Source organism: Paralichthys olivaceus, chromosome 9, assembly GCF_024713975.1.
Source record: "Paralichthys olivaceus isolate ysfri-2021 chromosome 9, ASM2471397v2, whole genome shotgun sequence".
Classification (NCBI taxonomy): Eukaryota; Metazoa; Chordata; class Actinopteri; order Pleuronectiformes; family Paralichthyidae; genus Paralichthys; species Paralichthys olivaceus.
This window is the reverse complement of record NC_091101.1, coordinates 26,167,453-26,194,580: the sequence shown is the minus strand read 5'-3', so window position 1 is coordinate 26,194,580 and position 27,128 is coordinate 26,167,453. Positions and strand designations below refer to the sequence as shown.

The 27,128-nt window shown below is 45.3% G+C and overlaps 1 protein-coding gene across 7 annotated transcripts in view; it reads right to left on the bottom strand.

Annotated features, from left to right (window-relative positions):
• Positions 1-27,128, bottom strand: part of LOC109644972 (protocadherin-1-like) — a 434,528-nt gene that overhangs the window by 132,404 nt on the left and 274,996 nt on the right. For 3 of the 7 annotated variants that reach the window (XM_069531949.1, XM_069531948.1, XM_069531950.1), the window contains exons 1-3: positions 24,853-25,627; positions 12,719-13,550; positions 5,967-8,150 (exon numbers count right to left, since the gene is read on the bottom strand). In XM_069531949.1, coding sequence (XP_069388050.1) covers positions 5,967-8,150; positions 12,719-13,528 — 2,994 coding nt within the window. In that variant the 5' untranslated portion in view covers positions 13,529-13,550; positions 24,853-25,627. Of the gene's footprint in view, positions 1-5,966; positions 8,151-12,718; positions 13,551-18,395; positions 18,515-24,852; positions 25,629-27,128 lie in introns of those variants that run through there. The other 4 variants (XM_069531944.1, XM_069531947.1, XM_069531945.1 and 1 more) reach the window with 3 other exon arrangements.

Below are 27,128 nucleotides of genomic sequence, written 5' to 3'. Positions count from 1 at the left end.
TTAAAACCACCTCAACGACACTGTAAGCATGTTAATGTTTGGTAATTACCACGATCATCATTTGCTAATTAGCAGTAAACTCGAAGTACATCTGAGGTCGATGGGAACAACATTCATTTTGCTGTTATTTGCTCGTAAAATCACAATTATCGTAGAAAATTAGATTTCTGACTCAACGGTGGCGCTGCGCGTCAGATCGAGTTTCATCAGAAGAACAGTGTGTTCGTATAAAGACGGGGGGTGATGGTTGACACGATCTTTTACTTACTTTACCTAGTGTAGATTTATGTGTGCTGTGTTCAACAATAACTCATATAGAAACACAATTGTGTTGCGCATAAGAGGAACTGCCTGGCGTACGTGCAGACGGACGATTCGAAACTATACAGACACCTTCTTTCACATCTCGAGATAAATTTCCACCACAAAGGAGATGAGGCAGCTCCTGTTGATGGACGGTGAATGCTTTGACCTAAAGGTTGAATTTCTTGAGGCAAATGATTATTTGGGGTCCAAACTTTCACAAATCAAAACGCAGGTGAAACTCGGAACCTCGTCTTCATGTGGTCCTGACCTCGTTCACAGTGAAACAACCTGAAACATCAAACGAGGGAATTTCCACCTTGATGAAGCTGTTTTAAAAAAAAACAGCAGATTCAGTTTAAAGATCAGCTGCAGGAACAGAGAGAGACAGGAAGTTGTGTGTAAACTGCACGCAGACGCATGTGATGGACTGAAAGTGTTTAATGTGAACATTAACACAGTGAGATGGAAACATTCTTGCTGTTGCTGCTCTTGTGTCTTTATTACTTGTACTTTACCTTGTTCAACTTTTTCATAACAATAATTTGGTGCTTAAAACTTTACAACTACAATATTTTTATTTTAATATTTTATATAACATTATTATATCTGTAATTTATTACACTTTTTAAACTTGTTAAATTTAACTTAACAGTATTTTATTCAACTTTATAACTTAATTATAATGTTACTTACTTTATTATAACAGATTTCTTAGGATATTGTATTATTCACAAAACACAAACTGAATCTGATCCCAAGTATCTGGAGATGAGCTTATTTAGAAATACTTGAGATCCCTCGTCCTCAGTCCGATGAGGAGAAACCTGAAGAGCTTCAGAAGAATATTCACAACCTGTTGCAGGTGTTTACACTTTCTTCCCAAACCTCGTACATCAACATCACCATCGATGTCGGCTCACGTCCAAGAATCTGACCTTAAAACTCTTCAAAGGAACATAAACGTCGAGAAATTGTCTTTAATGACGCGACTAAAACTAAAAAATGACCTTTATCCAATTGTTTACATGGAAATATGAAAATCAGTCGGTTACAATCGACAAGACGGTTTGTTAGAGAGAGAAACAGTCAAGTCAGGGCTTGCACACACACACACACACACACACACACAGAGACGCACACACACACACACCCACAGACACACACCAGAGACGCACTCACACACACCCACAGACACACTTCTTCATTTAAAGGGCAAAGCTCTCCATAGAAGGAGGGATTGTGCTGGATTGTTGGGGGGGAGGGAGGAGAAGGGGAAGGGTTGGTCAGTGCTATGAGTCAGCGCACACACACACACACACACACACACACACACACACACAGGTCTTTGTGTTACCATAGAGACAGTGGAGTTGGTCCACGTAAAAGCTCAAAGTGCGTTACTGGACTGTTAATGTGGAGTCCAGACGGGGGGGGGGGGGGCTGTGACCTCATTAACCTTTGACCTCTTCACTCTTGCCTGCTAATAACTGATCCTGAGTGATATTTAACCTTTGACCCCGGCAGGTTCAGCACCTGCTCTGTGTCGTTATGATCTCACTGCACGCCTGTGTGTGTGTGTGTGTGTGTGTGTGTGTGTGTGTGTGTGCACATGCCAACAGGTCGGCAGCTCTGTGATTTTAAAGAGACAGACTCGGACAGGTGATGTGTCCTCTGTCTGGGAGAGAAGACGTATTTACGATAATATTTAACTCAGTTTTGGACTGAGAGCGATTGTTGGGATAAAATCAGTTTGTAACTTTTACATCTGAATTCTTTGTGTTGGTTCTGAATTCTTTCTGCTTCAGTTCGGCCGCTGAATTTAAACGTCTCCTGCTGCCGTCATGACGTTCTCCGCTCCACATTTATATATTTTATTTTAAAAGCTCAGCTGCAGAAACTAAATCACTTGACGATTCCTCTTTCTGGTAAATTTCAGTTTTGAATGAAAACTGCATGTTGATAAAATCAGTTGATAAACGGCTCCTGAGTCTTTTGTGCCGAGCGAGGTCGGAGACGTTGATTCACTGTCATCCATCGACAGATGCTCATAAATCATTCACTGTGTAAAATCACGTATGTTTTATCCATGAACACTTTTCATGTAGATTTCTCTGTGACACTGAGCATCACGTGATTTGTAGAGTTTTTACCAACGTGCGAGAGGATACATAACGTTCTTCATTGATTATTGAATAGTTGAATTATTGATTGATTCACCTCTTCACTTTAATGTGTAATTAATTATGGTTTAATATTTCTACCTGGAAGATGTTTTATTGTCATTGATTCACGTGTGAGTCTGAGTAATGTTTGCTTTGACTGATCTGTTCTGATTTAGATTCAGACGTAGTCACTGGTTAATGTTGAACTGCACCTTTATTGACTCAGTGAAGACACAGCAGCAGTCCGGTCCCTCCGCTCCACCCCCCCCCCTCCACCCCGTCCCCCGAGGGCCACAGCACAGAAACTGCTGCAGGTTCAGTCATTTGATAAAAAACAATTTTGTTCTGCCCACTTCTTTATCGATCCCTCCAACGCATTTGTGATCGTAAAATCCTCTCCCACAAACTGCTCCGCACGGGTCGAGCTGAAGTCACGCTCGAGTGGTTCCACTCTCAGACTGTTGTCGCTGATGGCGTCTGAACGTCGTCAGTCCCGGGTCTGTTCGTTCGTTTTACATGAATGACATAATCAATACGTCAATGTTCGGTTCTCTGCTGATGATGCTGTTCTTTATGCCTCAGGCGCTGCTTGACTTCAACGACTTTCAGTTATCACCTTTTAATGGAAGCTGCGAACACGGTTCTGTTAACTCTGCTACAGTTTGTATTTAAAAAGTTCACGTGTTTTTTCCACAAGCTTTAATCAGGGTGTGTTTAAAGAGCACCCATTTATTTTATTTATTGCTGAATCAATATTTTTTCCTTTTAAATAATTATATGTTTATAGTTTTCCATCTTAAATATTAATTGTTTTTTGGTTTTTATCTACCTTGTTTATTCAAAAATGTGTATTCTTATTTTTCACAGATTGAAGATGTTTTTATCTTGAAGCACATTGACTCTGTGCTTTTAATATGAAATGTTATAAATACACTTGACTCTCTCCACGTCCCCCAGTGTCTCTGTCCGTCCTGTATTTGAAACTTAAACGTCAAAATAAGACTTCAGGATTCAGGGGAAAGTCTAAACTGTCCACTTTCATGTCTTTCTTCTTGAACGTGGAGCTGCTCTGTCTCGGCCTCATCAACACTTCAGCATTTAAACCACATTCAAAACAACTACGTTCCTCATTTAAGTCAATAGAACACGATCCAGTAATAATCGCAGAACTGGTTTTACTTACCATGCAACATTTAAATGAAATGAATTCCTAACTGCCCTCAAACTACTGAGTCTTGAATAAATAATAAAACTTTATTATCTCATGATTCTTTAAAGCGTTTTTCACGATTCCTTGTTTCTCAGTTTCCTGTGTAATCTGTAATCGTGTCGTCTTTGATTCGTGATTAATCCCACGTCGACTGCGATGCAATAAAACAACATTCATGCAGTAAACATGGTGGGGGATGGAAATGGAAATGAAACACTGTGACCATGCCACTGTTAACACCACCCACCTCAAACACCCAGTGAAAGCACAGAGAGCGCCACGTTAACATTCAAGCAACATGTTTATTGAAATAAAATCTGCTTTTAGCTGTAAAAAAAACAACAACAAAACAGAACACTGTACAATAACTTCCCCCGGAGAGGGAGTACATGGATAAGCATGTGCGTGATGGAGCAGAGTTGATATGAGGCCAAGGGGCTTTTAAATCCGACTAGAGTGAAATGTGACGCCTGCGGGTTTCAGTGTTAAAAGGCTAAACATTAACCCAGCAGGAGCGTTAGCAAGCTGCTAACACCAGGGTGAACTCTGCAGAACCACCCGAACAGGGAAACAGTCTGAACGTCAGCTTCACATAAACTGGATGATAATGATGGGAATGAATACGCAGCTGTGTGTGTGTGTGTGTGTGTGTGTGAAAGTCTTTGGTTCAGGTATTTAGATGAATGAAGTTTTAAATATGCAGGAGAACAATGAAATGTCCTTGTTAATAAACACACACACACACACAACACGGTAACGTTGCAACATAAACAGCAGATGGAAAAGCACAAACAAAATAAAGTACTTGACATGTCGTTCACATATATGTACAGTCCCAACATGGCTACCACACCTCAACGTGATTGTCTCCATGGATTTCACAGTGCACATGACAGTTTCATTTTCACGGCCGAGTCCATCAACGTGAAGCCACAAAAAAGAGTCGACGTGGCGTGAAAGCTTGTCACGATCACGCAGTTAATGGCCCCCATCTCCAACACCCCCCCCCCCCCCCCCCCCCCTTTTTTTTGTACATTAAATAGAATAGAGCAAGGCACTCTGGGTAAAAAGGCAGGCGCCTGGAAAATTACCTGCCATTAATCTGTGCAAACAATTGACTTTTCAGCCCCGGTGATTGGGAACACGGCAAAATTAAGTCGTATTTCAGCTGAACTGACAGGAGGAGCAGAGGTTAAGAAATGGTTGTGTTTAGTCTTAGTGTACCTTTTCCTTCATCGTGTTTTTTTTACTTCACCCTCGTCCTACACCTTCTCATTCCCTTTCTTTATTTCTCTCTTCACCGCTTGGCTCCATGAATGAGCTGAAATTACCTTAAATTGTTCTGAACTGGATGGAAACACTCTAAAGTGCCGCTCAGTCTGGTTCCTGGGCAAACAAAGCCAAGAAACAATAAAAACGGGTACAAAAAAAAAAAAACCTCAGGAATTCACAGTCACTCTTTGTCACACTTCAACGAGCTGATCAGGCCGTAAAGAGCGGCTTTAGACTTTGAGCCAGCGCTCCAGGAAAAAAAAAATAAAGGAGGAAAAGAAAAACACATTCAGACTAAATGAGGTTGTCAGTGTGAACCTTTCAATGGCTGTACAAAGAAACTCCAGATTCAAAACATTTGTGACTCATAAAAAAAGGAGAATCTCAGAAGCTACTTCATTTAACCCACCGTGAAAAGGTGAACACAGGTAAAACATGAAAAGGTGAAATCAAAGACAAATAAAACAAAGGATAAACATATAGAAGCTGAGGATAGACCCGTATGGGATTTCCGATATCAGCAGTGAACCCTTTATTCAGGGTTTTGCATCTTTGTGCAGTTTATCTTTTTAAGAAACTCTACTTTATTAAGAAAATATAAACCAGAAGGTTTTAACACTGCATTAACTGACACCTCGGTCAGTAGAAACCACCCTCGTGTTCTGGATCAGTAAAGTTCATTGAGGAGGCTCTGGTTTCCAAATTCCACTCAAATATCAGCTGGTAAATATCGGAAAGCCCATATTTGGTCTATCCTTGATGTAATCCTTCATGGTGTGAATACTGTGGCATCCATGTGGTGGTGAAAACCAAAATAGAACAGAAATGGTGAACAAAAATCAAACCAAATAAAAAAGGGGAAATGGCGGTTTGGAGGTGGGTGCTGTGCAGGGGAATCAGTGCAACTTTGGTGGAAGAATATTGGCTGCGCCAAATAAGTCCCAGCATGACTACCACACCCGGTTGGTCCAATAGATGTCCCTGTTGTACATTGAAGTGTTGGCGTAGTCTCCTACCTGTTTGTTGCTGTATTTGGGCGGGTTGGCCTTGTAGCTGTAATCCGAATATTGGTCGGAGCCTGTGGAGTTGTTGTCCCCTGTTCCCACAAAGGTGTTGGTGGCAGGGAGGTCCTGAACAGCCTGGTGCTTCTTGGAGGCGGAAGGCGACTGTGGCTGCAGTTGGATAGAGGGTAGGGGGGAATTGGAGCGATAGTGTCGCCCCAGATCAGGGCTTCCTGGGGGGTAGTTAAGGGGCAGGTGGATTCTGGGACTGTCGTTGACACTGTCGTTAATGAGATTGAACTTGAGGCCTTTCTGCAGGCTTGCCTCCTCGTCCTCCTCCAGTGGCTTGGCAGGTTTTGGAGCTTTACCCTTTTTGCTCTTTTTCCCTTTGCCATTTTTGGGTCCCTGCTTTGGAGCATACAGGTCCTTGCTCTCTTTCTTGCCGGCCTGATAGCCGCTCTTGGTTTCCTTCTGCAGCCGGTGTCTAATAACCACCACAGCTACAATGACCATAATCACACCAGCGATACCTGCCAGACTGCCATACAAGATGTTGCTGCGCTGAACAAGGGCGTAGTTGGGATCCCCAGCAATGTCCGTGTCTAGAGAGGTGTAGAGGCTGTGTCCGACCAGCGCCTCAATGACAGAAACATTGGACCTGGTATCGTTGACAAACACGTGGACCAGGGCAGTGGTGTGGCGTGGGGGTTTGCCTTTGTCACTGACCCTTACGACAAGTCGGTGCAGTCCATTGTGTTTGCCGGTTAATTCCTTCACCAGCGTTATCTCCCCGCTGCTGGGCGAGATGTGGAACAGGTCAAACGGGTTTCCGCCCGTGATGGTGTAGACCAGCTCAGCATTGGGTCCAGAGTCAATATCCTCAGCCTCTACCACCTCCACACGGGTGTCTGGTTGAGTGACAGGTTTCAAGTAAGTGTAGGAGGAGTTGGCTGGTTTGGTGACATAGGGGGCATTATCATTCTCATCCAGGACATTGATGGTCACACCTACGTAAGAAGATCGAGGAGGTTCACCTGCATCCACGGCTTTCAGACGAAAGGTGTAGGTGCTCTCCTTCTCACGGTCAAAGGAGATGCTGGACAGGATGGTTCCTGTGCCATTCTGGATGACAAACTTGCCATTGTCCGGTTCCACAAACAGCCTTACTCTGGCGTTTTCACCTTTATCAGCATCGGTGACAGTCACCACGCCAACAGGATTGAGCGGAGGCATGTTCTCATTGACAGAGAAGCTGTAACCACTCAGCATAAATTTGGGGTCATTGTCATTACGGTCCAGGACATTAATCACCAATGTAGCAGTGCCGGTTTTGCTTGGGACACCTTTGTCTGCCGCTGCCACACGGAACTCATAACGCTCGGTATCCTCTCGATCCAACAGGTTCTTCACACGAAGCTCACCTGTGTTGGAGTCAATCTCAAACAGCCTGGTGGCTGAGTGCTCAATGATGTTATAGGCCAGTTCTGCGTTTGTGCCACTGTCTGCATCCGTTGCCGCGACATTCAGCACCACATCACCTGGCTGGTTTCCCTCTGGAAAGTACACCTCGAGCATCGCAGGGGAAAAGATTGGCGTGTTGTCGTTCACGTCAGTGACCTGGACTTTGAGGGAGTTGGTGCTGGACAGGGCTGGGTTCCCAGAATCCACAGCGACAATTTCAATTCTGTAATCCTTTACACGCTCATAATCCAGTGGGGTAGTTGTCTGCAGGAAGTACTTCCTCTTCCGATCGTTGGATGACTCACTTGCAGGTCGGAGCTGGAATGGGACATCCCCAGCAACTACACATGTAACCACAGCATTTTCCCCCTCGTCACGGTCTGACACCTGGACCAACGCCACTGGGGTACCGATGGGCATGTCCTCAGAGATGTTCGCCACACCATCTTGGTGCGTCACCAAGCCAATACCACGAATCTCGATCGCTGGTGCGTTGTCATTGTGATCCTTGACGTTGATGGTCACCAGGACCTTGGAGCTCTTGGAGTTGGGCCCACGATCTTTTGCAACCACAAAGAACTTGAGGAAGTTCTCTTCCTCACGGTCCACTTGACCTTTGACGTATATGATGCCAGTGGAACGGTCAATGCGCAGAAGCCTCTGAACGGTCTCAGACGCCTGATGAAGGCTGTAGTCAATCTGTCCATTGATGCCAGTGTCTGCATCATTGGCTCTGACCTACAGGGGCAAAAAGAGACGGTTACCTTCTCACATCTTAACACCTTCTGGCTGCAATCATGAATTTATCTCAGAACATGTTGTGTGAAAGAAAGAAGAATTCTCAGTGACTTGGTTCTGGAGATTTAAAGACAGAAACCTCCGACGTAACTTTGTCCGGGTTCCTCTGAGAAATCATCAAAACTAATACACGTGCATCATACTTTTTAAACTTATTTGACCGATTCCTGTCAATGCAAAGTCAAAATTGATGTTTTAGAAGCAGCCTGAACATCCTCGGTTAAATCTATTTGACTGTTTAATATTATTTCAGTCACAAGCATGACCAATGCAGCCCCACGACACCGTGTTCTCTGCCGTGTGTGAAACATAACAGACGTTCAAAGCGAGAGTAAAAACACCCACACAGCAACATGTAATGGCCATGCAGTGGGTCACCGGCGGGCGGATCAGTGAATGGTGATGTTCCTCCCTTTATTAAAAAGGCCCCGGCTCCTCGGGGTCCATTAGGACGCCGCAGAGGACAGAGTAGCATCGGCCACGATCCGGCTTCACACGCCCACACCGAAGGTAAATGGAGGTAATTAGTCAATTAGGTGGTACGAGCAGTCAGCAGAATGTCACTTAGGATGTACTCATTACGACGCCGTTCTATCTACACATCTAATACTTTTTAATTGCGTTCATTCAACGGCTCGGCTGCTGTGAGGAAATGTAGGTCGGCGTGTAGTTTCCAATGAACTCGTTGTTGAACAGCTGATTTAAATGTCCCAGGTGCTGCTGGTTCAGCTTTTCCTTCACCTGGGACTTACATTAATGTGATGAGGGTTTTTATATTTTAAGGCCATTTTACTCCTTTAAAGCAGAACTGGATCCGAGCCACGTTTCCACTCAGCAAAATCATCTCCTAACATTTAGGTCCTAAAAATATTGGTTTCTTGAAAAACACGAACCTGCCAGTGAGGGGGGGGGGGGGGGGTATTCTGGGCTTATTTACACAAACAATAAAACTCATGTTATTTGGGCCAAGGACACAGAACTCTACTATAAACTGAAGTGACCGTGCCAATTTCTGTTAAAGGAATACTTTAATTACACTTATTTGCTTTTTTTCTGCCAAGAATTTGATGAGGAGATACAGCCACCGTCTGGTTAGCTTAGCTTAGCATAAAGACAGGAAACATAGGGAAACTGTTAGCCTAGGTGATGCAGAACATTTAAAGCTTAATAATTATGATGACATATCTTGTTAGTCTATTTCCGAGGTTTTCACAAACCAAAACCTTTTAGCTTTTGTGCTAAATGAACAAATATGATTCAATGATATTTGTCTTTTATTACTGTAAATTTAATAGTTTGTCTTTTTGTTTCTTGGACAACATGTTACACATGAGGACGCCCCCTGTGGGACTATCTGGTCATGATTAATTAATAAACCTGATAATAACCGTCATTAATGAAAACAAGTATCTTCTGTAGTTCTGTAATTTCCACCACCTCATTTAAGACACCAAATACTGTGCGGCCGGATGGACTTTGGGAAAATGTTAGTGTCTTTAATATTTTCATTTTCTGCAATGTAGCCTCCATTTTAATAAAAAATGAACTGAAGTGCTGCAACAAGGTGAAACAGAGAACGTGACGCTGTCATTGTGGGAAAATTAAGCATTTAAATGAAAATTTGAGGAGGAAGTCAGCGCTGAAAAGGTTAAACGGTCGGCAGAGTGTTTGAGGGACGTTCTTTTCACAGACTCCGGCTCACGGTGCTGTCACATAATAAATATCTGGTTTCCTGCCTGCTCAGGATCACAGTGTGACAGACTGTCGACGGCACCCGGGGTGACCGTGGAAGCCACTGAGCCAGGTCAGAGAGGTCGAGGTTAAAGAAAGCATTAAAGTGAAATTATCATTTCTGCTGCCCATTGATTTCCTTTCCTCCGGTCGTGGCTTTGAGTCGCGGACATCACCAAACAGCGGTGAATTATTGACAGCTTCGGAGAATTGTGCATTGAGCAGCTCGAGCTGCTGGAGCGTGGTGTCGCTGTGATGAAGCTCGAGCTGCGCTGGCTGCTCTCCAGGTCCAAAGTACAGCAAATATAAACTGAGACTCACTGGTTTCTTCATCAGACCAGAGTCTCTGCAAGTTTGAGCAAACCTCTAATTTCTCTTCTGCTCCGATTGTAAATCAAATCAAACCGTCAGTTTCTTTTCTTCTGGGAGTCTTTTTAGTTTATTCCTCAACAAACAGCTTTCAGACTTTCTGCAGAGGGACAATCTATCATGGTTAACGTCCTGTCTGCTTCATTGTTGACTAAATTACATTATAATTATTTGGTAGTTCAGCGTGGACTCTGCATTTGGGCTGTCAACTAAATATTTAACGTTTTCATCGTCTTGTTTGGGGAATTAATCACGAACGATGTCAGAAAATGATCTGGTCTCTATCGAGCTCGAGACACGAGGAGATGCTTCTTCTGAAAAAGGGACAAAAACAATGTGATGGATTTTTTACAATTGTCTGATCCGTCAATCAACGTTAGAGCATCAGCCAATGAAAAGGCCAAGAAAACCTTTATCTCGTGAACACAATCCGCCTAAATCTGCCAAATAAGAGCAGGTTTCTTTTTTCAGACGAGATATTTCAACGTCTTTGAATCCAAATCTGTTTTTCTGTTGTGATTTATCGAACAGATCTGATGAATCCACGCCCACGTCGTCCTGATGAAGCAGATTCGTTGAGTTTTTGAGTGTTAAACTAAATAAATTATACATCACGGTGTTTATTGTTGACTTTAACTTTTGTTTCTGCATCTTTAATCGAAGAAATATTTAATTTGAATAAAAAACTCTTTAACCTAACTCCACTTACAAGCTTTTAATGGAGCTTTCAACTTTGGCTGCTGCTAATTTAGTCATGAATATTTAAAGAGGAAAAAAAAACCTTAACTCAAGGTCCACTTGCAAATCGACTCAGGAGAGTCGGGAACAGCTTCCTCATCTGCTAATGAAGGTCATGAAAGATGTTGAAAGCTTCAAAAATAATTTATACAAGCAAAAAGTTTAAGAAGAATCTAAAAAAGCAAGTAAAGGAAGTTGAAGTGAGTTTAAACAGTAATTTAATTATTTATAACGTAATCAAGGTGAAATAAAGTGACAAGCAGCTGCCTGGAAGGTAGAAAATCTGATGTCTGGATTTTTTAAAAGGTTCAGTCGCTCAAAATAAAAAAAACCTTGCGACATGCTCCTTTAAAGAGCGAGTCAAGAGGCAGAGATATACACGTCTGCGCCGCCATTGGACGATTTAAGCAGGTCAGGGTTGTCAGTCAGCGACGTCCCGCCGTCAGTCCTCAGAACGCACGTTAGGTGAAATGGATTCTGCAGCTCTCAGAAAAGCAATGAGCCACATCCTGAGCAATAATACCAATAAGCCCCGTGGATAATCTCATGACTGACTCAGATTAAGTCATGCACGGTTCACTCAGGGCTGGCTGGTCGCTCCGCACTCAGGCGGGGAATCGAGCAGCGGCGGATGATACAGCGAGGTGTTTTTTTGTGTGTGTTTGTTTTGCTGCTGAACCAAACGGAACATTCCCGCTCTGCCGGCAGCCACATCACGTACCGCCGGCCCGCGCCAAGAGCTCAAAGGTGAAGTTGAATCAGTGGTTAATGTGTGACTACACACGGCGATCCCACGCCCTGCTTCACCTCGGCCGCACCATCTGTCTGTACGCACAATTGAGCAGCATGTTATGTGCGGTCGCTGCGGCGTGTTGTCCCGCTCAGTGTTCCAGGGGCCAAAGGTTCCACTGCAGCGTTCGGTGGACACGGGGAAAAGTCTGGATTCACCAACGTGACCACAACTCTCCTTTTTAAACTTTCAACTAGTTTCATGACTGAGACACGAATATTTATCATCTGAACTTTACTCCTCACATGAAAAACAGCTCTCCCCTTAAACTCCCCTTTAAGGGATAAAACACAATCACTGGTTGGTGTCTTTATCGGATTTATCCATATTGATCAGCTTCCTGTCAATCACTTCATCAATAAATACATAAACTCTTATAACATTAGTTTAGTTAAGAATCGAACATTAAGACGTGAGGCACAGAATCAAATCTCGCTCCACCACCCTTTACAAAAGACGTTGTATCGAGTATTTCAGTGAATCTCGATGTGTTTCATCAGTCACGTGTCTTGAAAATGACGACATCATGTTAAACGTGCACACGTCTCATCGGGCTCTACACACCTGAGGTGTAAATATGTTTACGCTGCATCAGGTCGAAATGGGTTACGGCTAAAATTCTTGTGGTTAATTAATGCAGGGAACTTTTTAATTATTGTGTTAATGAAGATTATTATTGATTCATTTAAAATAATCACGTTGATGTTTCTGAAGCAGATTTTCTCTTTTCAGAAACTGGAACCTGCGACTTTTTGGATATTTTGCTAATAACAGAACTAAAATGATGAATGTAAATAATCAGTGACTCGGCTGATGCAGTGCACATTGATCCAGTTCACAGAAACCTGAGTAGATGAGCGTGTGTGAGTTCTGTACGGACCTGCAGCACGGAGTGACCCAGCAGGCTGTTCTCCGGGAGATCGGCCTCGTAGTGATTCCTCTCAAACTTGGGAGCGTTGTCGTTCTGGTCGGTGACGGTGACCCGCAGCAGGGCGCTGCTCGCCCTCGCCATCTTTCCGCCGTCCACCACCCGGATGTTCAGGTCGTACGAGTCCTTCTTCTCACGGTCCAGGTTGCCCATGACGACCAGCTGCGGCAGCTTCTCGTCCGAGTCCACGGCGACCTGCAGAGTGAAGAGCTGGTCGGCGTCGGGCCCGGTGCTCAGCGAGTACTCGGCCACTCCGTTGGTGCCAGAGTCCTTGTCGGTGGCCATGGGGATGGAGAAGAGGGCGCCGATGTGCGTGTTCTCAGGGATGGAGAGGGAAAGGATGGGCGAGGCGAACTGCGGCGTGTTGTCGTTGATGTCCAGCACCTCGATGCGGCCTTCGATCAGCCGTGGCCCCAAGCCGATGCCCTTCACCATGTCAGTGATCGACACCTCGAACTCCAGGAAACATTTGTCACCATCCAACACGTTGCGGCATTCGTGCAGGTTCTCGCGGTCGATGGAGATCTCCGTGGTGTAGATGTCGCCGGTCTTGCCGTCCACCCGCAGATACGGGGAGCCGATCTCCAGCTTGTAGAGGTGCCCGGTGTCGGGGAGGCCCTGGTCTGCCGCCAAGCTGCCGATCAGCGTGTTGGGCGGCTGCTCCTCAGGAACTAGATAAACAATATCGGTGGGTGCAGCTTTACAGGAGACCAGCAGGACAACGGCCAGGAACAACAGAACCTCCCACCTCAGAGCCGCCATGTCTCCGCACGACAGCACCGCTCTGAAAGAGACAGACGGAGAAAACAGATCAACATTTGAGCCGGGACACGCTACCATGACCACCGGAAGGTTTGACGACCTGAAGGTGACGCAGCAACGTGTAATGATTTCCTCCTGCTGTCAGTCACCAGACGCTCTGACAGGAAAACAAACTGAGCGCCGCCGCAGACGAGAGGCGGCTTCATGTCATTATCCAGCGTCAGCGTCACATCTACAATCGAACTAATGAAGAAACGACGACGGGTTCTGAGTTCACTGACAGACGACAGGAGGATCAAACCTTTCTGACTGTCATTCAGCCGACAGAATAAATCGACCTCACCACAAAATCTCCAGGTTCTAATTTGACTTACAAATCTTTGGGATATGGTTCTTATCACGTCTGGCATCACTTCCTCCACTTTTACATTTAGGTGCCAAACACATTCCAAACGTCCACAGAGTCGAGAGACGTCCACGTGATGTATTTTTCTATCTATGCAAATTCACAACGCAGTAAAAAAAACAGGTTTATCCAAAGTTCATCGACGTTTATTTTAAGGATGACGCTGAAACACAAACGTGCACAAGGAGCACGAGGCTCAGTCGAGGCCCAACAGATTATTTTGGAGTAAATCAGGTCACGACTGACTCATCAGACTTAAAACTGTTTGGCTGCGGAAGTTTCCATCACAGAAACATTTAATGTCGTGAACGTTGTCTTTCCTCCAACCAACACACAGACACAGAACATCTGGGCCAACATGAGAAGCTCAGGTTTAACTTCATTCAACTCCGATTACATTGTATATAGTTTATCTACTTCCTGTGTTTATTTATAGTCTCTGCTGTGACTCGACAAATTTAACTGACATGGAACTTATGACATTTATAAAATATTAGTAACAAATACTTAGTCCGACGACACATCCCAGAGTAACAGAGGAGAGTGACCGACGAGACGAAGGGTTTAACGTAAAAGTAAAAAAGCATTTGAGTTTGAGAAACTTCGGCGCTCGACAGATTCCGAACCAAAACGTCTTTACTTTTAAAATGTCCAGTGGATTTGATTTATGAACTCATGAGGCTGTTGATGAAATGTAAGACTTTTTAAACGTTTAAAACACTTATGTTTCTGATCGGCTTCATTTAAGACATGAATCGTGACGTTCAGCCACGTTGGAGACGGAGACACATTCATTCTGATGTTCTGTCTATATCCAGGAAGCATCAGACTCTTCCTGTCTCCCTGAACAAAACCTTTCTCTGCGTTCATCAGATCAGATTTTCTGACAAACCGACTCTTCACCTGACGTCTGGTGTTCCTGACGCTACGTCTGAGCCACATTCCTCCACACACACACACACACACACACACACACACACTCTTTCTCTTCACCTCTCGCTCACTTCTCTCACTTCGCCTCCCTACGCCGAGCTCCTCGGCTGCAGGTCGCCGAGGTTAATCTGAAGAGTGTTCTCTTTTCTCTCTCTCTCTCCTCGTGTCCTTGATTTGAGAAACACACACACACACACACACACACACACACACACACACAACATGGATCAGCATGCTGAGCAGGAAGTCTTGATGCTCTCCTCCTCCTCATCCTCTGACTGCTGCAACACTGAGTTTACTGTGAGTGTGTGTGTGTGTGTGTGCGTGTGTGTGAGAGTGTGTGAGAGTGTGTGTGTGTGTGTGTGTGTGGGAGTAAAGTCTTGTATTTTCTGAGCCTATTATCCGAAACACGAACGTTGAGCCTTGTGCACGTTCGATCAACGAGTGAAGTTAATTTAATGTCAACGACCTTTCACGCATCACGACATCTCGTCTTCTCGTCTTTACACAGAAAAACACATCGGAGCATCGTGGTGACATCAACTTACATCACTTCCTTCAACAAGGAGCGTGAGAGACACGCAGCAGAGGGCCGGGATCGAACCTGCGGCCGTGTCATTTATTTTAACTGTTTAAAGATGCAGGTAAATCAGCTGCACCAGAACTTTACTTTACAGAAAGGTTCTGACTTCGATCAGGTTCAGTCTGAAATAATATCGAACGCTGCTGACGCATCAAACCGGATCGTCTCACACGACCTCAGTTACGTTTCGGTCCAAAGGTTCTTTCAGCTTTTTAACAGTTTAAATTGTGAAAAATGAAATGAAATGAAGTTTCATGTTTTTTGGTCTTAACATTTAATTTACATCAAAGAAAATAATAGTTTTAAAAGTTTCACTGGATCCAAACAAACAAACAAACAAACAGTTTAAAACCAAGAAAAGCTGAAAACAACTGAGGTTAAAAGCAGCAAATGTTGCTTTTGTGCGTTTGTTCAACACAAGTGTCGACTGCTCTGCACCCTGCTGTGAGACACACACACACACAAACACACACACACCTAATTACCCCGTGTGACTGTGAATGAGTGTGTGTGTTCGGGGGTGAACTGTGTTTGCAAGTGTGAATGTGCATGTGAATACCTCAGTGTGTGTTTAAGTGTGTGTGTTTCTTTTCTCACATTTTTCTCTGGAGCTGCCAAAGACCCTCGAACCACCGACCTCTGACCCCTGAACCCATTTCACACGTCACCGTGGAAACGGAGCTGAAACAACGCTGGCCGACGTCCAGTCTGCACCAAACTGCACCAGAGTCCGACGAGTCGTGTGAAACGGCGTTGGACATTTTTAATTGGAATTTAAATCACATTTTCTTTGGTGCAAACACATATTTTGTGTTTTATGTGATTCCAATAAAAACTTTAAATCACTGAACGTTATAACAATTTAATAAACGTGTGTTAACAGGTTTCTTATGGGAGAAGCTCAAACTGCTTTAATAAGAAAAGAAAAACATCTACTTGGTTTTTGATTGTGCAGGTCACCAGTCACAGTCTGAGAGTTGGTTTTACTGTGACCTCAAGTTTTTCCTGCAGGTGAATATAAATGTTCTAGAATTAAAACCAAAACATTTAGAACGTTCATTCTGTTTGCTGCGGAACGTCGAGGCCTCTGTCTTCCACCGCATCACGTTGATGTCGTTAATTTTGGTATGTTCTGTGAAATACACGTCGATAGTTGAGTTTCTATTTAGAAATCTTTTGCGTTTAATTAATAAGATTTTAGTTTCCTGTTTTCCTGCACAGCTAAAGTCTAAAACGACTGAAGCACGTAATCCACTGACCCTGAACCAGATCTGAACTTCAGCTGAGAAACGACGGGTGAAACGTGAATTTCACGAATATATATAACCACAGCTGGTTTCAGTGTTTGGACACGTGACACAAACTGTCACATGTGGACTCACGTCTTTAAAAAAAGCAAAGCATCCTGGGTCGTGAGAGTTTTGGGGTCTAAATAAATCTCGGGGTCAAACGTCAAGAGAGAGGAAAAAATCAAAGTGCAGTGAATTCCTGTTTGTTGATGAACACATGTTGATATGTGTGTTCACATGTAGTGATTGTTGTGTGTGTGTGTGTGTGTGTGTCTGTTGTCTCCCGGGGACGGGTGACCCAGAGATCGTCCAGCTCGTCCTTTTTCCCACAGTCTGAAACTTTCTCAGCAACTCACCAACCAGCGTGAGTGAGTGTGCACGTGCGTGTAAGTGTGTGTGCACGACCAGCTTGTGTGTGTGTGTGTGTGTGTATGTGTGTGTGAGTGTGCTACATTACAAAGACAGAGGGACGGGCTGGGGGGGGGGGGGGGGGGGGGGGGTTTAAGGACAGTAACGATTCTCTTTGTGATGCCGAACACTGACGGCCTGAGTCGTCATGTCGGCAGCTGGAGCGGGCGAGAGACATAGACTCACAATGGAGGACAGAGGAAGAGAGAGAGGGGGCGTGTGCAGACAGTGATACATCACAAAGCAGCTGAACGGTCCCGTTACCCCCCCCCCCCCCCCCCACACACACACACACACAGTGTGTGTTCACTATTGACATTCAGAGAGTGTGTTTGCATGTTAATGTCTCGAGGCCTCACTACTGTACATCACTTTACATGAGGCAGCTGCAGAGTCACTAAGCTTCTGCTGAATCAAACATCTGTTCACATCAGGTCGTCGTCGGAGTTTCATCTCATCCATTTGTCTAAAAAAACACTTTGGATCAAATAAATCCTCAGGAAATTAAATGAAAACACAAACCAGGTGAAACAGGATTATCGACTTCATGTTAAACTGACTCTGGCTCATTTAAATCAAACGTATTGATTTATCTGATCTGTTGAATAATTCCTCAAGCGATCATTTGATAAAATGTCTGAAAATGGAATAAAACTTCCGCCATCTTTTCTCTGGAGCCTGAAATTAAAACGAATGAAACCAGCAAATATTCACATTTGAAACCGGATGAAGACGGAAAGAGAATTTTTACTTAAAAACATCGATTGATTATTGAAACTGTTAATAAACTATAAATAAATCCAACAAATCTATGACTTCTGATCTAAAACCTGATGTTTGTACAGTAACAGATCATCTGAGGACATTTACACCACTCTGCTCTAAATGACTGGGAATTAAAACACATATTAATAAACCAGCTTATTTCAGAGCTGTTTGTGACACAAAATAAAATCTTCTGCCACGTGTAATTTAATTTTGTGTGATTAATATAAACAGAATAGTGTTTAAATAGACAAAACACCAGATCCACTTAATTAAATGAGCAACAAATCAAGAACTCAGAATACTGATGCAAAAATAATCCTGTAAATCAAATCTCATCTGCGGAGGCTGTTAGAAAATCTGATTACAGACGATAGGCTGATGAATTTCATGTCTCTGGTGTAAATATATCGAAACAAGGAGAAATAAAAGTCGCTGTGCGACACTGACGTTTTCTAGAAAACCCGACACTGAAGCACTGACCTGCAGATCGTTCCACTGAGCCGAGGAAATGTTAAAGAAGGCAGGAGCTGCTGAACGTCTCCACACTGAGCTGCACTAGTGACTCACACAACCCCGGCCAACACTGTAAAGCCTGCCCCCCCCCCCCCCCCCCCCAAAACAAAATTCAAATAGCCTTCGTCTCCATGACAAAGAGCCTCATTGGCTGCTTGACCAGCGTCCCGCCCCCCAGCACAGCAACACGTCCTGCAGGTCACGTCTGAGCAAACGTCAGGATGTGTTCACCTGAACCTCCGAGTTCAAGGCTTCGATCCACAGTTTCAGACTTTGCCTCCTTCAGGCAAACGTGTTGTTTGGCAGCTGCAACACGTGTTTTCATGTTTTAACCTAAAGTACAAGAGTCCAGAGACGAGTCCGTCCGACGCCGTCTCTGCTCTGAAACACAGACGCTGAGAGGAAACACGTCAGTGAACGACACCTCGATTCTGAGAAAACACAAAACTACGAGTCAGCTGCTCTGTTGCACGTTTTCTGGATCTTCTCCTGCAGTGAGCAAGTGGGCGTGTCTCTGAGGTTTCTAACACGTGACAGACGTGAAACTGAAGAACACAAACATCTCAGGATGAAGAAGAGGAGATGTACACGTAGAAGACGTCCACTTGGAAAGACGAGGAGGTTCCAGATGTTTTGGTGATGAGGGCCGACGCCGTGTGGACGAGCTGTAAACAACGACACTGATCTTTACACAGCGGAGTTTAGACGCCATGTCCCGCCTCCTGCTGCTCTACAGGCTCCACCCCTCACCTGAATGTTCCCACATGTTCCTGTTGTTGTGAACGAGTCGACAATCTGCTGCACAACATGTCTACACAACATGTCTACACAACATGTCTACACAACATGTCTACACAACATGTCTACACAACATGAGATGGAAACATCTCCTCCCTGGGTTCAGTTTGCTGCTGTTCATTTGTTCTAATTAGAAAATGACAGTTTCTTCACTGAATCCAGTGAAAATTAATCCAAATAAAATCTTGTGTTACACAAAAGGTGGAACAATCTCAGTGTCACGTTTAATTCCAGTTATTTCCTCAGTAATTACACACGAAACATCATCAGACCAATTTCAAACCATTAACGTCTGACAACGCTCCTGAAGAATCTGGCAACACGGAGCCTGCGGCCGTTTCTCCAGATCACAAACCACTTCCTGCGTGTTTGTGTCGAGTCTCACAGGTGTGTGTGTTTTCATACCTGAGTGTGTGTTCACCGGACAACACAGCATAAACTACAATAACCTGAATGTCAAGGGCTCCGTGCTCACACATAACTACACACTGCTTGAATTAAATATCATCACACACACACTCACACACACACTCACACACACACTCACACACAGAAAAATCAAAAGATGCTTTGATGTTTTCAGATCTCAGATGGAGAGGATGTTTATGAGGTGAGCTCTGTGGACAGTCCAGTGTGTGTGTGTGTGTGTGTGAGTGTGTGTGTCAGTGTCTTTGTGTGTGTGAGTGTGTACGTGTGAGTGTGTGTGTGTGAGTGTGTGTGTGGTCCCCTCGCAGCACAAAGGGGATTACTCTATTCACTCCCATTGTTTAATCCAGATTAACACACACAAACACAAGAGAGTCTTTTGGCCTCTTGACACCACCTGTGTGTGTATGTGTGTGTGTGTGTGTGTGTATGTGTGTGTGTGTTTGTGCGTTTGGAGATGAAGTTCACATGAAAAACACCAGATGGAATTAAAGCCCCGCCTCCATACACCTGCCGGTCGTCACGTTGGTTCGAGTGTTTCTGATCATTTTGGTTTGAATCCGTGATTTCATGATATTTCATCCGACACCTCAATAAAAAAATTCTCTAAGAATGAACGGAAAATGTCCGAGTGATAAAACAGCAGCAATAACTCCGTCAGCTCCGCGACCGTTCAATGATGTCATCGACGCAAGATGGCGGCGTTCACATCCTGGATCTTTTGGCTTCACTTCTGGACGGTGAGAGGAAGCGGAAACAGTTCTGAGTTTAAAACAGTGAATCTCTGCACAGGCAGCGTCCTCTGTGTCACACCGTTAGTGTGTCCACACCTTGTGTCACTGTGTGTGTGTGTGTCACTGTGTGTGTGTCACTGTGTGTGTGAAACATGACACTGGCCACTTCACTGTCAGACTCGAAACGTTGGATTAATAGACGCTGACTCACTGGATTGTATAGTTTCATGACGGGTTTCGATGCCATTGTCTCCTTAGTGCTGCTCAGAGGCACTGAGGCAGGAAATCTGGTTCAGGGATCAAACGTGTGACCTTTTAGTGACAGGATGTGCAGTCGAACCACTGATCCACACACACACACACACACACACACACTGCACTCACTGATCCTCCAGCAGCAGCAAAGGGGGATTATGGGAGTGGATGGCAGATGAACAGCAGGCTGGTATGAAGTAAAGATCAGGCTTCATCAAAACGCTTTAAATCCACTGCAACATATTTATTCCACACGTCAGACGAAACAAACTGGAAACGCTCCGCTGCTGCGTCGACGAGCACGAGGAAGAAAAACATCCAAATAAAAACCAAACGCTCGATTCTTTAGATTAATGAGACGGAAAACACACGATCCAGTAAATTCAAGTTTCTTTTGGTTCAATTTATAGATTTCATCTGAATCTTCTCAATTTATTTTACATTTGAAAATTAAATATGTTGTATGACGTATGAAATCTGGATTTCAACATTAAAATTTGTCTCAGTACAAACTTTAAAGAACCGAGCAGCAACTCGATTAGTTCAATTAATCAACTATTCAGGTTAATGACTGAAACGATTTCTGGAAAGATTTAATGTAAAATGGTTAAAACTTGGATTTAAATGAAAATATAATAATACTGAAGTTTAAGACTGTTAATGGGACAAATCACGACATTTGATCTCGTTTGGTTGATTAGTAACAAATTATTAAAAATAATTGATAATGGAAATCAAACCCTAACAATCGTCAGGTTTCGTTAACACACAGGTTTCACCAAAAAGACGAATTTGTTGTTTCTCAGTTTTCTCTTTTTAACTTTGAGTCTGATAATAACTTGTTTAACAGTTCAACCCTGAAACTATTTGGATTCTATTTCATTTCACTCATTTAAAAACACAACGATCGTGATATTTCAGGATTTCTTGCTCTTTGACTATTTCCACAATTTCCTTGACGATTAACCAAAAACAAAAAAGCGTCAAATTGCTCAGAAATAGAATTAATGAGGAGCTGCAGCCTGGTGGCTGTGAAAGCTCGTCACGTGCGGCCGCTTCCATCTCGCAGCTGTTCGTGCATCCTCTGCTGAGTTTCTGTTCTCATGCAGAGGTGTGAAATGAGCAGGCAAGCGAGTTCCAACGACGTCAAACTGATTTTAACCCCAATTTCTACCGACACACACAGAGATAAATCAATACGGCAATAAAAGCACAGGCTCAATAAAAGTGCTTTCAGTTCCATTTACGGCCGGAAACGTGGACGTGCGTCCACCTGTCTGACAGCGACGCTGCTCCGACTGACGTGTCACATGAAACGTGATGTTCGTGATTCCCTCAGGATGATGATTCCAGTGCCGCCGCCACCATCGCCGCCCGGCTTCACGGTTTTTAATCAAAGCTACCGAAACAACGACAGCAGCGTCAGGTGGACGACGTCATAAATAACAGCTGTCACAACGAGTTTGTTCAAACACAATAACACCACCGCACCAGATTCTCAGCTTTCAGTTCTCATGTAGAGCAGGATTTATTTAAACGTCATCAGCAGGTCAAGACTTTGTTCCCAGCAGCCTCTGTGGCAGCATCGTGTCCCGATATAACACACAGCCCAACACGGGTGTGAGCAGTGTGGTATTCTGGGAAGGGGGTGGGGAGGGATCGTAGGGGTGACAGCTGACCCCTGAATCTAAACGTGGAGGAAAAAATGAAGCCAAACGGAGCCGTCCCCTCCACCAGCTCCACCCTGACGTGAATCCAGGAGAGATTCGGCTCTAATCTGACGTTAAAGGCTGAATTTGATGTTTTCACCTCCTCTAAAAATGTAAAAATGTTTTGCTGATTAATATTCAGGCCGCTGACGCGTCACTCCACAAATGAAAGGTTTTCAAAAGAAAGAAATGCTTTTGTGAAATGTCCTGAGATGTGACTGTTCTGTGACTAACGGCTCGTTTTCCACAAAGAGAAGAAGAACCGAGTTCCTCGGTCGACCGATCAGCTGTGTGCGTTTTATTTTATTAGAATGTGCTGGAAATGTTGCTTCTGTGTGTCACTGTCGTCCCACCTGAGGGCAGAAGGAAGAAGAGCCGTGAAAACTCATAAATCGGGAGCGTGGACACTTCTTTTTCCACGGAGCAGAAATGTGAGTGTGTGCGTGCGCTTCCATTTCACAGACCAAACCCATTTCCACCCTCCCAGCTCCCGTTTTAATGACAGGCATTAACGACACGCCTCGCTCAGATCCCCGATTTTTACGCGGAAATGTGCAGAACGGACACTGTTCGACCTCCCTCCTCCTCCTCCTCCACCTCCTCTCCCAGCTGACTGATCCTGCACCTCCCACCCTCCTCGGGATGAACGAGACGTTTGCCGTCTTCTTCATCTGGTCAAAATTTGGATGGATGTGCCACCAAATGAGAGGAGGCAGAGAGGAGTCCCAGAGCTGGGTATCAAACCTCGGACCTCGCCCCTGGACGCCACGGCGGCAGCGGCTCGGGTGACACCAGCGCCTGCCGCCCCAAACTGGCCGCAAACCTCAGAGAGAGTATCTCCTCCTCAAACACGGATCTATGTTTACAGTGGTAGAAACCAGAGCAGCGAGCGGGGGAGGAACCTCCAGTTTGACCTGAAACCACAATCTGAACCTCGGAGGCTTTAATGAGCTTTTCGTGTGTTTGTGGAACGTTTCTCTGACAATAACGTGGAGCAAAGAGGTTTAACTGCAGTTTAAACCCACGAGCAACAACACTACACAGATTCTTTAAAACCAAAAACATCCAACCAACCCACAGAGGACGCTCCCACAGCTCCGCAGGACCACGGGCTCAGAGTGTGAGGTTCCTCGAGGAATGAAGAGGACGAGGTGACATGGGAACGGGGTCAAAGGTCAAGTGTGGGAACAGAAACTGGCCTAAGTTCCCATTAGCGTCGACGCGGCTCGCCTGAGAGCGTGCGACCGCGGCAGCGGCGTTTACTACCACACAGCCCCTGCTCTCTGGCAGGAGAGGCGGATGCAGTTTGCATGTAAATACCGAACTCCCCCACCCTCCCTCTATGGCTCTCTCACTCTTTCTCCCTCCCTCTGTATTGTAGAGCAGGTCGGACGCCCACCCTCTTTCTCTCCCTCCACCGCAGCACAAGATGGAAGTAGAAGGGAGGAGGTGGAGGACTGGAGGGACCGGACGGACTGGATTCCCCTCTGGTGACACACTGCTCGCTCGCTCGCTCACTGAGCTGTGGTGGGTACTCGTCATCTCCACCTGCTCTCCTCGTCCCCAAACTCCACCGCCTTTATTTTGAATTTAAAATGTTCAGTTAACGACAAACACAGCAAGAGAAACACCACAGGACTGAAACATGGAGGAGGGGGGGGGGGGTGAGAATCTACAGGTGTCCCAGAGGCCTCAGGTGTCCACACAGACGGACAGGACGAGCTCGCTCTCCTGCTTCAGGAGCAGCCTCACATGAAGACACTGTTGTGTTGTGAGTCCCTGAAGGAGGATTAGCTCGAATGTTACAGAGGGAAGACAAAACCTCTGATTATCACCACCAGCTTTTCTTTTCTTCTTCCTCTTCTTCTTATTACTGCCATGTTCCACTCTGCAGAACTCTCACAGCCTCAGATGGAGCCATAATGAAACCCCACTGTGATGGTGCACCAGAGGGAACCGCACATCCCACTGTACCCCCCCCCACCCCCCTCCTCCGCCCCAGAACGCACCACACTGGATGGCTCTTTCCTCCAGTTGGGGGAATTGACCCCCAGGAAGCTGGTTTTCTTACTGTCAGACATGGAGGTAATGTGCAGCACGCAGGGGATCGATACGGATCAATAGCCCTGTAGTGGAATATATGTGAAATACCCATCAGAGGAGATCAGACGCTGGATATGAACAATCAATCTCTTTAAATTGGTTAAAATGAACCAACAAGTGTTTTAAAATAGCAGCTCGGTGGATTCTGACGCCTTCACTCATCCATCCTGCACCAAGTCTGCGTGTTTTTAATGAACGCACGAGTCTCATACGAGAGAAATTGAGAATTAAAGTGAATTTACAGATTCAGTTCTCGTGCGTAAAACGTCTCCCGCAGAGCTGCGCGCTGACAGGAGGATCCGCGCGGACGCATCCGGAGCTTTTACACGATTGTTCTTGTGTAGAAACGAGTCAGGGTGAGATTCAGTGTGGAACCGTGCTGTGGAGGGAACTTCCTACCTGGACCGGGTGAGAGCAGCGCGGTTCCCCTGCTCTGAACGCTCCAGCCCCGGCTACCGGCTCCGCTCCTCCTCGGTACCCAGACGGAGCCGTTCCAGACCTCCGGGGGGGAAAAACACCCGAAATGAACAATCCACCAAACCGGGAAAAAAGACCTGGACACAAATCAAACAATCCAGCGGGACGGGCGGGGGTAATTATTCCTCCGGTTCCTCTCACAATCTCTGTCCACTTTTACTGTCGTGACCGCCGCTGCGCGTCGACCCGCCGGTGCTTCCTCTCTCTCTGCGGGGCTGGAGCTGGAGCCCAGCCGGGGGAAGACCCGTCTGCACAGGGAGGAGGGAGGGGAGGGAGAGGTGTCACCCACTCTCTGATACTCCGTGAAGGGAGCGTCAGCACCGGGCACTGAGCACCGACAGCGGCAGCATCCTCCGCCGGTTGGCACTGACGCTTGGGGAGGTGGAGGCGGTGGTGCTGGATGTGGCAGCGGACGGACGGAGCACCGGGGCGGGGGAGTGAAGAAAAAAAAAAAGAGGGAGGAGGGAAAAGAGAGATGGAGAAAAATATATATTCGTTTAAAAGTGCAAGAATCACGAGGTCCGGTAAGGTCCGGGAGTTACCAGCTCCAGCGAGGGTCCGGTTAGTTTCCAACCCGACGCACGGTCGCTGCTCTGCCGCCACAAACTCTGTCCGCCTGCCGGTCCTGCGCGGCCGCACCGTGCGTGATGAGAGAGAGGAGTGAGTCCACAGCACTGCGCCCGCGCTTCTCTCTCTCTCTCTCTCCCTCCCTCTCTCTCTCTCCCCCCTCCTCCCCCTCATATACACTCCTCTCTATACACTACACAGGGAGGGGGAGGGGGGGAGGAGCGAGCCTCCACCCCAACAACTAACTCTCAGTGGGTTCCCCAACATTTCTGTCATTTATTCATGTGCGTGACTTTCTCACTGACGCGTGTCATCACGCAACATTTTCACTTCATCGGTATCAGGTCTGAGTTTTTTGCGGTGGCGCAGATTTTTACGCAGCAGGTTCGAGACTCAAACACGTGAAGAAATGAAATGATTTGAAAAGAGTTCGAGTCTCTTCATCTTCATCTTCATCTTCATCCATATTTATAATAAATAAATGTTTGGACGCTGCTCTCTGCCACCTCTCTCTCTCTCTACCCCCCCCCCCCTGTCCTCCTCTTCCAGTACATGTGTCTCTCTCTCACCCTCTCTCTCTCTCTCTCTCTCTCTCTCTCTCAGTCCAGCTCAGAGCTGCTCTACTCCTGTCTCTCCCTCGCGCTCTGAGCGCCACCTACAGGCGACAGTGGGCACGTGAGCGAGCCAGAGAGCTCTCGAGCACGAGCAAGGGAGGGGGGGGGTGGGTGGAGGAGGAGATGTGTGTGTGTGAGTGTGTATGTGTGTGTGTGTGTGTGTGTGTGTGTGTGTGTGTGTGTGTGTGTGTGTGTGTGTGTGTGTGTGTGTGCAGAGACAGCAGGGGGAAATAAAACAAAATGGAGAATTGATGGTGGGAAAAGATGCGCCTGTTTGTTGCAGTTATATAAGAGAGAGCGCAGCGTGGAGGCTGCGATCCAAAGCTTCTTACTGAGCTCTGATGTGACACAACACATGTGGATTATGTTTCTGCATATGGCTGCTCCAGGTTCTGTGCAGCTGCTCAGTGGGTTAATCCTCAGACACCGTTCAATAACAATTCAACATGTGCTGTATGACAGTAATAATGTTTGGAAGGATGGGGGGGGGGGGGGGGGGGGGGGGGGGGGGGGGGGGGGGGGGGGGGAATCTACACGTTTGTTGTGTAAAGGCCTCGGAACGGATGGAGCAGAAAAAAGTTGTTGTTTGTTCTGAACAATATCAGACGTTGATGTAAATGAAGCTGATGAGGAAAGAAAACAATGAACGTATTTACAGATGTTTATTTACACTGAACATTATATTGAGTTCGTCTGTGAGACGTTTGGACTGAATGTATTACTTTGGTATTTAGTTTGTTTAGTTGAGCTCATGGTTCATCATATGTTTGTTTGTTAGTTCAGTCAAATATAAAGTATTAAATATGTGTATGAACATGTGTATGAATAATAACATGTGAATGAATAATAACATGTGAATAATAACATGTGTATGAATAATAACATGTGAAGAATATTATGTGTATGAATAATAACATGTGAATAATAACATGTGAATAATAACATTTGTATGAATAATAACATGTGTATGAAAAACAACATGTGTATGAATAATAACATGTGTATGAATAATAACAT